Below are 11,494 nucleotides of genomic sequence, written 5' to 3'. Positions count from 1 at the left end.
TCCTGATGCCGGGGTCACGGTCGGCGCTGAGGCGATTACTCCTAGCGAGTTGGAGATTGGCGTCTGGATGACGGTGTTTGACGAGGTCGGCAAATTGGGCAACCCCTTGGACAACACGGGTGCAGTGTTACTGACACAAGTCACGGGACAGTTGTTACAACTCGCCACTGTCGTTCCCACAAGAGGTACGGCACTTCCTGAATTGTGACAGTTCATAATTGGTCATTGAATGTCTGCGCGGAGTATGACCCCACTTCCTCCTGACGAGTGAGGATGATTAGTCACACAAACACTGATAATGAGCGTTCTGCCAGCCTCGTGTCCCGTGGCAAAGTCCGCCGACTAACCATGGGGACGTCGTTATGCAGACACCCCCATGCACTTCCAACTTGTTAGGAGCAGAAACAATGAATGGGACTACGCTTTGGCACATCTACTCATCTCCCTGCCGGCGTGTTCCTTCCTACACAAGGAGAACAACACAGTATTAAGGAGTTAAAGCATACCTGCCTGCCTAGCTATCTTATTGACGCAAGTAAGTCCCAAGTGGACGACAGCGCGCTACGGTCTTGGCCAGAGCAACATATAATGGTCATATGTCTCGTGCCTTCCCCAGTGGTTATTGTGAGACAAGAACAACAATTGTGAGTCTACGGAGCGTTCAGCGTGACAAACTACGGCTTTATTCACCTCTGTGTGTAATTTAAGCTCATCCAGCAGACCAGGGACAGCCGCCATCTTTACTCTCCGCGAGCTGGCGAGGAGTGAAGTCTCGCCTGCCCTGTACTTACCGAGTGACGTGCGCATGCGCAGAACACCTCGCCGTCTTTCGTTGAGCCGCGATTGGCTGTTCCGCGGCCTAAAAGGCGGTCCTAATGGCATCAACTGTCATTCCGCAGGGTTCGTTCCCCGCAGTCAACGCCGCCGCGGTCTCCAAGTGTTTTCGTCAAATAGTGCATTCCAGACGGCTCTTTTGCGCGCCTGCGTTAGCCACCCCTTTTGAGAAATGCCAACTGTGACTTTCAGTGAGTTGTTAATATGAGTTACACAAAACAGGAACAGTCCCTTTTCGAAATTTAAGCACGTTCGAGACGAGGTGCAAGATGGCTGCAGTGCTGTGGGCAGAAAGTGAAGTTGTAGTGAAGAGGCGGAGTGGGCGTCACACCCGCCCTGAGAGGAAACACGCTGCTGTCAGGGATAGGACCTCAGTTATTTTCTATGCACCACAAACAAATGGAAGTGTGTCGAATTATGTATTGTTCGTGTCGTGGTTGGGCGTTCATTTTGAAAAGGAGGCTTTCTCTTGCGAAAATAACGTAATAAAGTGTGAAGCGCATACTGGAGCCCCTATTCCTGACGTTACGTCATTCACTTGATGAGGCAAATACAAGGCACCAAATTTGTCTCATAACCAAAAAGAATTCGTTTTTTTTTTTTTTTTTTGTGTTGCTATCCAGAACTGAACGGAAGATCATTTTCAAATGTCTGTTCCCATTTTTACATAATATGCAGTAACATAATTATTGGTACACTCAAAAAGAGGATTCTTGGCCCAAATAAACATGAAGCATTTTTCGATGCAAACTATTTGAGTGGTAAAACAAAAGTTTGATAAGACTAATTAAATGGGATGTACCTAAATGGGGATTGTATTAGACTAACCTAATGAAATTACATGGAAAAATGTAAACCTTAAAATGAACCAAAAACACTTAAAGTTTATATTTTTGGTAAGATTGTTTATGTGTGTGTGCGCGTGTAGCTAACAGATGTGGCAAAAGTACTCTTACACTGTACTTAAGTAGAAATACAGATGCTTGTGTAAGACGGACTAAAAGAATCACTGATTAAATTCAACCTTTAACTCTAAAATGTACATAAGTAGAAGTTTATTTTTGTTGTCAATTATATACATATACAATTATATGTGTGTGTGTGTGTTTTTTTTTTAGATGAGACAACCAATTCAATGACATTCTTGGAGCCAACAACATAAAACAATAATATTAGATAAGGCCATGGATGGGGAATATCTTGCTTCTTTTAATCTGGAACATCATTGTTGTTAATGCTTCTTGGTTCACATGCCTCCATCTCGCTGCTATCCCTGTTAATTCCACTTTATAAGGCGCCGAGATCTCTAGGAATCAAGATCTCAACTGCAGTTGATTTCACCTCTCTCGATTTCTGTCTTTTATACATCGAGTCATTATCCACAGAGGTTGAAAAAAGTAACAATCTTACTTTAACAAAGTAAGCAGTATTTTTAGGTACAGACATCTACTTTCAAATGTAGGAAATAAAAGTGGACATATTTTGACAAACCAACCTTTTCTAGTATTTGGGATGTAAGATTATCTCTGTGGTGCCTCAGTAAACGTGAAATATGAATTCAAATCTTCCATGCATCCACGGGTTCCGGATGTTTTTCTGCCGATCAGTTCATTCAAATTTCTCAAGCTTATCTACATTTGTATGTCACTACCAAAGATCAACATAATGGAAGCAATCAATTAGAGGAAAGGGAGAGGTCTGAGCCAAATACGGACAAAGTGGATACAAAACTGGGTCAAACAGAAGTAGCTGTCAGAGGGGGCTTTTCTGCACACCCATATGACCAAACAAAAGTTTTTTGTTTTTTTTTAATGAAATAATATGAGTGAAAATAAAAAAAGTGTACAGCAGGCGCTGGGAAGCAATACATAGGAACATTGGATACTGTAATCCTCCAACCATCCATTTTCAGAATCAGAATCATCTTTACTTGCCAAGCATGTCAAAAAACACACAAGGAATTTGTAGTAGTTGGAGCCGCTCTAGTACGACAACAGACAGTCAATTGACAGAGAATACTTTTGAGACATCAAGACATAATTTTTAAAAAAGCAGTCACTGAGCAATAAAAGATTGCCACTAATGTGGTAATGCCGGTACAATTTTTATTTTTTTGACAATTGTGCAAAAAGATGGAGAGTCCTCCAGCAATTAGAGCAGTTTGAAATGATTAAAGAACAGCAGTCCGGTACCATGACCATTGTGCAAAGGGCGCCGAGACTTCAAGAAATGTATGCAGTTTAAAGTGACGAGTAGTGCGATAATCTGGGACAATGTCGATTGTGCAAATGTTGCAGATGCTACTCAGGCACATGAGTGGCCAGTATTGGTCAACAACAGATATGCAAATAGTGCAGCGTGGCGAGACTACGACAGTAATGTATAACTGGCCCGACAGAAATGTGACAACAATCTCAAGACAAAAAATGGGCAGCATGTGGCAATGGAATTGTAAGTTAACTGTTTAAGAAGTTAATGGCAAGAAGGAAGAAGTTGTTGGAATGTCTGTTTGTTTTAGTTTGCGTTGTTCGGTAGCGCCTACCTGAGGGAAGGAGCTGGAAGAGGTGGTGACCAGGATGTGGAGGGTCCAAGAGGATTTTACACGCTCTTCTCTTAGTTCTGGCAGCGTGCAAGTCCTCAAGGGTGGGTAGGGGGGTACCGACAATCTTTTCAGCAGTTTTGATTGTCCGCTGCAGTCGGAGTTTGTCCTTTTTTGTAGCAGCACCAAACCAGACTGTGATGGAAGAACACAGGACTGATTCGATGACTGCTGTGTAGAACTGCCTCAACAGCCGTGCTTCCTCAGAAGCCGCAGGAGGTACATTCCCTGCTGGGCCTTTTTGAGGATGGTGTTGATGTTGATCTCCCACTTCAGGTCCTGAGAAACTGTAATTCCCAGGAACTCGAAGGTCTCGACGGTTGACACAAGACAACTGGACAGCGTGAGGGGCAGCTGTGGCGAAGGATGCCTCCTGAAGTCCACGATAATCTCTACAGTCTTGAGTGTGTTCAGCTCCAGGTTATGTCGCCCGCACCACAGCTTCAGCCGCTCCACTTCCTGTCGATACAAAAACTCGTCACCGTCTTTGATGAGGCTGATGACTGTGGTGTCGTCTGTAAACTTCAGGAGTTTGACAGCCGGGTGCCTTGAGGTGCAGTCGTTCGTGTCGAGAGAGAAGAGCAGCGGAGAGAGTACAGAACAGGATCCTCGCGTAGGTCCCCTCGCCATCGAGGTGTTCTAGCAGTCCCATGTTGACTGCACCATCTGCATACCTGTTTGCTCGTTAGGCAAACTGCAGGGGGTCCACAGATGTGAGGACGATAGGCCTGTAGTCATTCAGACCCCAGATTGCAGGTTTCTTGGGAACTGGGATGATGGTGGAGCGTTTGAAACAGGATGGTACTTCGCACAGTTCCAGAGATCTATTGAATATCTGCGTGAAGACTGGGGCAAGCTGGTCCGCGCAGACTTTGAGGCAGGATGGGGACACAAGGTCTGGGCCTGCCGCTTTGTTAATCTTTTGTTTTTTGAAGATGCGTCTCACATCCTGTGCATGGATGGTCAACGCAGAAGTCTGAGGTGTGAAGGTGGTTGGTGGTGCGGCTGGGTGGGTTTGGGGTGTGAAAGTGTCCTTTTCAAATCTGCAGTAGAAGGTGTTCAAGTCGGCGGCTAGTCTTTTGTTGTTCTCAGCTTGGGGGGTTGGTCGCTTGTAATTGGTTAGCGATTGTAATGCATGCCAGACTGATTTGGAGTCGTTAGCGGTAAACAGTTTTTCTAACTTTACTGCATAGTTTCTCTTTGCAATGTTAATTTCATTAGTCAGCTGGTTCCTAGCGCGATTATACAGGGCCCTACCGCACTTCAATATGCGTCCTCTTTAGCTTGGTGAAGTTGCTTAAGTTTGGCAGTGAACGATGGTTAGTTGTTTTTGAACGTGCGAAATGACTTTGTTGTGATTCTTCACAGAAACTGATATAGGATGTGACAGTGTCCGTATATTCATTCAGGCTGCCAGCTGAATTTTCAAAGACACTCCAGTCTGTGCAGTCTAGACAGCTTTGAAGTTCCATCTTTGCTTCATTGGTCCACTTTTTCACTGTTTTCACTGTAGGCTTCACGCATTTAAGTTATTGCCTGTATGTTGGTATTAAGTGAATTAAGCAGTGATCAGACGAGCCTAGGGCTGCACGAGGTTTGACACGGTATGCGTTATTTAGTATAGCAGTGGTCTAAAATGTTATTTTCCCTGGTAGGACAGTCGATGTGCTGCTTGTATTTAGGGAGTTCGTGGTTGAGTTTAGCTTTGATAAAGTCCCCAAGAATAATGAGGGGTGAGTCTGGGTGGTTGTTTTTCAATATCGTTTACATGTTCAGCGAGCGTTACCAGTACGGCGTTCATGTTAGCTTTAGGCAGAATGTAAACACCGGCGAGAATGAAAGATGCGAACTCACGAGGCGAGTAGAATGGCTTACAGTTCAAAAACAACGATTCTAAATCCTGGCTGCAGTGTGTGCTGAGCTCCGTGACATCAGTACACCATTCTTCGTTGATATAGAAGCATATCGCGCCGCCTTTTGTTTTTCCCTGTCCAGTGAAGATAAAAGCCGGGAAGTATTACGGCGCCATCGGGGACAAGTTCACAAAGCCAAGTCTCCGTAAAGCACAGGGCGGCGGAATGTCCGAAGTCTTTACTGGTCTTTGTCAGAAGATGAAGCTCGTCCATTTTGTTGGGTAGGTGGATTGACGGGAATGCCAATCTGTATCCTCTCTTGCAGAGCTTAACTTGGATGCCGGCGAGGCCCCCTTCGTCGTCTACGTCTCCATGCGCCATAGACCGCAGCCGCCCCCCGGTGAGTAACTCAGGGGAAAAAGCTGAGCGGATTTGCGAAAGTTGGTGAAAAAATGTCCGGGGTAGACTCCCTGATGTTTTGTAAGTCTTCTCTTGTGTAAGTGAGTTGCATAATGTCTCCAAAGACGAACGAAAAACACGAAAACATAGACAATACTAGAGAGCACGTAACTGAGACATCCACATGGATAAGCGCCATCTTTAATTTTCCGTACTGTGTATCCCTACTACGGTCGCGGCTGTGCTGGAGCCTATCCCAGTCGGCCACCGTGCCGCATAATATTATATATGTAATATAATATTTCAAAAATTATGTATGTCTAGGCACGGTGGACGACTGGTTAGAGTGTCTGCCTCACAGTTCTGAGGACCGGGGTTCAATCCCCAGCCCCGCCTGTGTGGAGTTTGCATGTTCTCCCTGTACTTGCGTGGGTTTTCTCCGGGTACTCCGGTTTCCTACCACATCCCAAAAACATGCACGGTAAGTTAATTGAAGAATAAATTGCCCGTAGGTGTGAATGTGAGTGCAAATGGTTGTTTGTTTATATGTGCACTGCGATTGGCTGGCAACCAGTTCAGGGTGTACCCCGCCTCCTGTCCGAAGATAGCTGGGATTGGCTCCAGTACTCCCGCGACCCTTGTGAGGATAAGAAAATGGATGGATGGATATGTATGTCTATTTTTGATGAGCAGGATAAATATATAGTTAATGATGAAAAACGTTGTCTCGTTCATCTGTGTTGTCTGATTTTGTGAAGTATTATCAGTCTGGGGCGCAGAAATCTGAACTTATTGTCTTCTACGCTTCTGTTCAGTGCAAGCGGTAGGAGCATTTTAGGGCCTAGGATTCCTTCGCCAAGAGCTGCATGGGCTATATGCACACGACAAAGATAGGGATTTTTACAACAATATTTGTCAACTTAAATAATTAAATCTAAATGTTACACCTAAATAATACATCTAAATCTTTAACATAAATTCTAATCTTACATATAAATCCAAATATAAAAGTTACATCTGAATCCAAAATAAAAAGCTCGAGGTCAGAGTGTTTTTCTTGCCAAATAATGAATATTAAAAAAATATCAAACCTGGTGTAGTAGGCTCTGGAACATAGATTCTAGTGATAATAACTACCTGAAATAACAAACACGTTTGGAGAAACTTTATTTGAAGAGTATTTTGAGTTTTTAATGTGACTTTTATCAAGAGTGCGGGACTTATGACATGTATAGGCACTTCATCTAGCCACGAGAGGTCTCACTTTGACCAATCTGGCATGTTTGCTTGCATAAGGGCCGGCAAGAGCCTACCTCGCCCAGCACTTTACTGACCAACGTGCTTGCTCTGCAAGCATGTCTGGCTAATCAGTGTTGACGGAGAATATCAGTAGAGCTATTTTCTGGTAATACAACATTTTTCCACAGCGAAGGCAACAGTTACAGGAGGTCTCTTAATAAAACTATTGTTCATTTAAAAGTGACACTAAAAACTCAAAGTACTCATACATAATCCATGTCTGTTTCTTGAGATGAGATGGTTTTCATGCTATTTGGCGCTACAGACATCAAGCTTTTATTTTGGTACTTCCTGTTATCGGCAGTTTGGATTTGCATATTAGCTAAATATTTAGTTCCTCTGCAAATATTTAGATTTAACAATTAGATTTAATATTTATGTATATAATTAACATTTAGATTTAAAATTTGTTGGAATTTACATTTAAGATTTAGAAATATATAGCGTTTAGAGTTAACATTTATGTTTAGATGTATAATGCAAATAAAGATGATTCTGATAATTAACATTTATATATTTAAGATTTAGGTGTATCTTGGATTTAAATTGTCACATTTTATTGTAAATGTGCAAAAAAGTGACTGAAAAAAAATCACGCCATTTTTTTAAACATTGTTTGAGGCTAAACGCGACAAAATGTTGTTGTTATTGTCAGCGTGACCCACTTTACAAATGGCACCCCATAATTTTTATTTTTTATTTTTTCAAATTTGAAAAAACATTCCACTGCCTCACTTATCGAAATATCAGTGTACGTCGGCTGAAGAATCAAACCAACCCTCTTTTAATGCAGGTTGCCAGCCAACCAAATTGCGTCACTGCTGATCTTATAAATTACACAGGTGCTGCTAATTTTGTTCGTCGCTGATGAGCGAATGTCCTGCTGCTTTGATAAACTGCGGCCTCTGTCTGTGTTCGTTAAGCAGCTGGAAACATGAGCGCTCGAGGAGGAACTCCTTATGTTGGAAGCAAAATAAGTCTAATATCAAAGGCACAGATTCGTTATGAAGGTATATTATCCTCCGTGGACACAGATAAGTCCACTGTTGCTTTGGCCAAAGGTAGGTTCCTTGTCGTTGCCTAATTTGTATCCAACTGCTGAGATGCTGAAGAATCAAAATCATGATTATGTGTGTGTTTCAAACAGTAAAGTCATATGGAACAGAGGACCGGCACACCTACAGTCCAGTTCCCCCTAAAGAGGAAATGTATGAGTACATAATCTTTCGAGGAAGTGACATAAAGGACATCACGGTGTCTGAACCAACAAAACCATTCCACGGGCTCCCTCGAGACCCTGCTATTGTCCTGGTGAGTTCTTTGTTTTCTCTCTCTGCTTTGTTTGAGTTGAATGATAATTGTAGAGCTGGTTTTAGATTTGTATATGGAAAGCTATATGAGCAGTTAGTCAATATCCTTGATATACAGCGTAAGGTACATGTACAAGAATTTATTTTTTTCTTTTTTTTTTTTTTTTTTTTTTTTATAAAAAGGAGTAAGACAATTCAGGTTTCCTTAAAGTTTTTCTCCACTACTAAATGCTACTAGTGATGAAAAAGTGAAGTAGTTGACCTCTGTGAAGCACAGATGTTAACTAGTTGAATTTTGTCTGTAGTAGAACATAGATGCATACTTTATTCATCTCATGAAAGAAATTGAGGTTGACCGTGGCACTAGTAGTAGGACAATTTTTCCAAGTGCTCTAGTGTGAGGACAAAGAGACTACTAGTAGAAAGACCTCATGGTGGATATGGGGGGGCTAAAACGGCTTTCCATATGTCTGTTCATCTTTTGCTGTTTAAGTCCCCTCTTGGATGCTCTTCTGGATGTCACCCACGTTGGAGCCCTTACAGAGACGTGATGCCCACCTACAATCAGCTGGCTACCAGCTCTCTACTCACCCAGCAGTACAATGCAGCATTGGGGCTAGGTACAGTGTTTGTCCACTTGCACATCTTTCTGTTGTCTGTCACAGTTTGTCTTGGTACAGTTCCAGGGTTTCACGGTATCCTTGCCAGAAGAGCTCCTACAGTAGAGCAAGCGGTTCAGACGGTGCCATTGGCCAGCAGTGCTCAGAAAAAGGGGAAATCCTCAACTCAGCCGCAGCAGGTCAGACAGACCAATCGTCCTGCTGTTTCCCAAGTTCAGAAAGAGAATGTCCCCAGCAGTAAGATTGTTTTTTTTTTTTTTTTTTTTTTTTTATCAGAGAGGTCACTCTTCTGAATCCCATGTTTAAGTAATCTAATCCTTCTTTTAGCTCAAGCTGCATCGCAGCCAAGTGGCGGCAAGGCACAAGGCAAAAGTACCGATAATAAAAAACGAAGGCAAAAACAAGGTATCTGGCTTTATCAGCTGTTTTCAAGCATTTGCCAAATCAAGTCTAATGTACAACAAATGTAAAATTTGGCCAATCTGTTTTTGTGCTCCTGTGCAGGAAGTCGTTGGTCAAAGAACTGGAGCAGAGGCCAGCTTCCTATAAAGAACTCCAAGCCTACGACTTTGAAGTTTGAGTCAGATTTTGATTTTGAAACAGCAAATGCTCAGTTTAAAGATCTCACGGAGGTTTTAGGTGCGTCTATTTCAGGTGTACAGTGAGCCCCTGCATATATGCGGTCAGGCACTTGCATCTTTGCCTATTCACAGGTTTTTTTGGGGGGGAGGAATGTGTCCTGAGGCCAAAGTTACAGTAGTTTTGGCATCTTGATGCTGAAGTGAGTTGAGGAGCTTTAGACAAAATTAGTTCATTGCAGCCACCTTGTTGCATAGGTAGTTACTGTATCGCATAAAGATTTTGAGGGATGTTAATTACTAAGATTTTCACTATTCACAGCAGGGCTCTGTCCCTATACACTGTGAATAGTGGGGGTTCACTGTATATAAATTTGGATTATATTCAAACAAATCAAATGATCTGTTTTGGGCGCCTGCTTCAGTTCAGAAAGCCCCTGAGAGCCTGTGTACACAAGAGGAGACACTTGGGGACAAGTACTACGACAAGAGTAAGGGCTTCTTTGACAACCTCTCATCAGACATGAAGCCCAGGTGAGGATACAAACTCTGTTTTTCTGTGGTGGTTTCATCAAGTTGATGTAGTCACCATTTGTGAGCATCCTTAGGACCACCACATGGGAAGAGGCGCAAAAGTTAAACCTGGAGACTTTCGGAGTGCAGGGACGTTTCCTCGGAGGCAGAAGATTCCGGGGGCGGGGTCGCAGAGGGCAGAGCAAAGCTGAACAGCGACTCCTTCCAAAAATTGATGGTGGGAGAGTGTGAAAGTGTTGTTTTTTTTTTTTTTTTGTTGTTGTTGGTTTTCCATGTAAATATTGTAGTTTTCTACTTAATTGCCTCCCCCTTTTTCAATTTGAAGCACTTGATGTATATTTTTGTTTCTTTATTCCAAATATGCATTTATGGGTGCACTGTACATTTTCTATAATCTAAACTGGGAGAAATTTATTTTATTCCAGCACCTGTACATCAAGTAAATGTATTAATTTGTAGTTCAGCATGCAACGAAAGATGTCCTTGAATAGAGAATCAAGCATGTGATTTAATTTTGTGCTGTAGGTCTGGATGTTGTTCTGCACTTGACTGTCCATGTCAATCCAAATAAGTTTTAAGAGGATGTTCCAAAATGGAATGGACAGTCAACAGTACTTTATTTTCCCATACCTCTAGTGTTTGTAAAATACTGGAGATAAGTGTAGCAGTTGCTATTAAATGTGATTAATAGAAACTCTTTTCTCCTTGTCACTGTAAATTCCCTTGCTAGAGCCAAAATTCTGAGCATTTGTTCAAACGTCAGTCTGCATAATCCACTTTTCCTTCCAGCTTCCACTTTTATATTTTTTTAGTCAGTTTTATATTTGAGGTGGATTGCAAATGGGAGCTATTTAGTTTACCATGGGTCTCTAGCTTGCTCATGCAATGATTAATTGCCGTGGTTATCAAACCTTTTACACAAAGTATCACCTAAAAGAAAATTCAAAGTCCCGCCATTATGAGATTAAAATACAGTAGTGTAGTAGGTAGTGGTGGGCAAGTGAAGCCTCATGAAGCATTGAGGCTTTCCTAACAATTGTGCCAAAAAAATTCAAGGCTTCAATGATGGGGACATCTGGTGGACAACTGAATCCAGAGCAACCTCTAAAGAGCATGACTGAAGCACTGGCACTGTTTCCCATGACTGCAATAAAAGTTCAGAAAAGTCTGTATGGTCATTCAAGTGTTTTGTTCATTCATGCCAAATAATTATATCGTCGTTATAATAAAATATGCAGATGCCCTCCCCGATAGTCTAAAACACATTCCAGGTTAACCCAAGGAATAAATACAAATTATGTTAAATGTGATTAAAGGTTTATTTAAAGCTTTGAGCTTCGTTTAAAAACTGTACTAAAAGTTGCTAACAGGATTAAAGATCTTTCCTACTCTGCAAATGATCATGGTGTGTGAATTCAGAACCATTCTTTTGTGTGTGTGTGGTATTTTTAAGGAAAACCTTTAAAGA

General features: G+C 42.1%; 2 protein-coding genes across 6 annotated transcripts in view; one reads left to right on the top strand and one right to left on the bottom strand.

Moving 5' to 3' along the window:
• taf4a (TAF4A RNA polymerase II, TATA box binding protein (TBP)-associated factor) overlaps positions 1 to 1,120 on the bottom strand; it is a 29,925-nt gene extending 28,805 nt beyond the window's left edge. The window contains exons 1-2 of one of the 4 annotated variants that reach the window (XM_061785423.1): positions 691 to 1,120; positions 1 to 463 (exon numbers count right to left, since the gene is read on the bottom strand). The exon at positions 1 to 463 is cut by the window's left edge and continues 286 nt beyond it. In XM_061785423.1, the coding sequence (XP_061641407.1) occupies positions 1 to 216 (216 nt within the window). In that variant the 5' untranslated portion in view covers positions 217 to 463; positions 691 to 1,120. The remainder of the gene's footprint in view (positions 464 to 690) is intronic. The other 3 variants (XM_061785424.1, XM_061785426.1, XM_061785425.1) reach the window with 3 other exon arrangements.
• Positions 1,121 to 7,837: 6,717 nt separating this feature from the next.
• LOC133484139 (protein LSM14 homolog B-like) lies at positions 7,838 to 11,194 on the top strand. Of its 2 annotated transcripts, none has more exons than XM_061786293.1 (8): positions 7,838 to 8,045; positions 8,132 to 8,295; positions 8,788 to 8,914; positions 8,975 to 9,151; positions 9,242 to 9,319; positions 9,419 to 9,553; positions 9,918 to 10,026; positions 10,101 to 11,194. In XM_061786293.1, exons 1-8 carry the CDS (start codon positions 7,919 to 7,921, stop codon positions 10,255 to 10,257), a joined length of 1,074 nt encoding a protein of 357 aa, XP_061642277.1. In that variant the 5' UTR covers positions 7,838 to 7,918; the 3' UTR covers positions 10,258 to 11,194. The 2 variants fall into 2 exon arrangements, with proteins under 2 accessions (XP_061642277.1, XP_061642278.1); XM_061786294.1 differs by having other exon boundaries at positions 10,078 to 10,216.
• Positions 11,195 to 11,494: the final 300 nt, after the last annotated feature.

This window comes from Phyllopteryx taeniolatus, chromosome 9 (assembly GCF_024500385.1).
Source record: "Phyllopteryx taeniolatus isolate TA_2022b chromosome 9, UOR_Ptae_1.2, whole genome shotgun sequence".
Lineage (NCBI taxonomy): Eukaryota > Metazoa > Chordata > Actinopteri > Syngnathiformes > Syngnathidae > Phyllopteryx > Phyllopteryx taeniolatus.
Note: the sequence above shows the minus strand (reverse complement) of the source record. Positions and strands in the feature narration are given on the sequence as shown.

Coding starts and splice junctions, on each gene's coding strand:
- LOC133484139 (XM_061786293.1), top strand. CDS start 7,919: ATGAGCGCTCGAGGAGGAACTCCTTATGTTGGAAGCAAAATAAGTCTA. Junction 9,320..9,418: donor AAAACGAAGGCAAAAACAAG/GTATCTGGCTTT, acceptor GCTCCTGTGCAG/GAAGTCGTTGGTCAAAGAAC. Junction 10,027..10,100: donor TCATCAGACATGAAGCCCAG/GTGAGGATACAA, acceptor GAGCATCCTTAG/GACCACCACATGGGAAGAGG.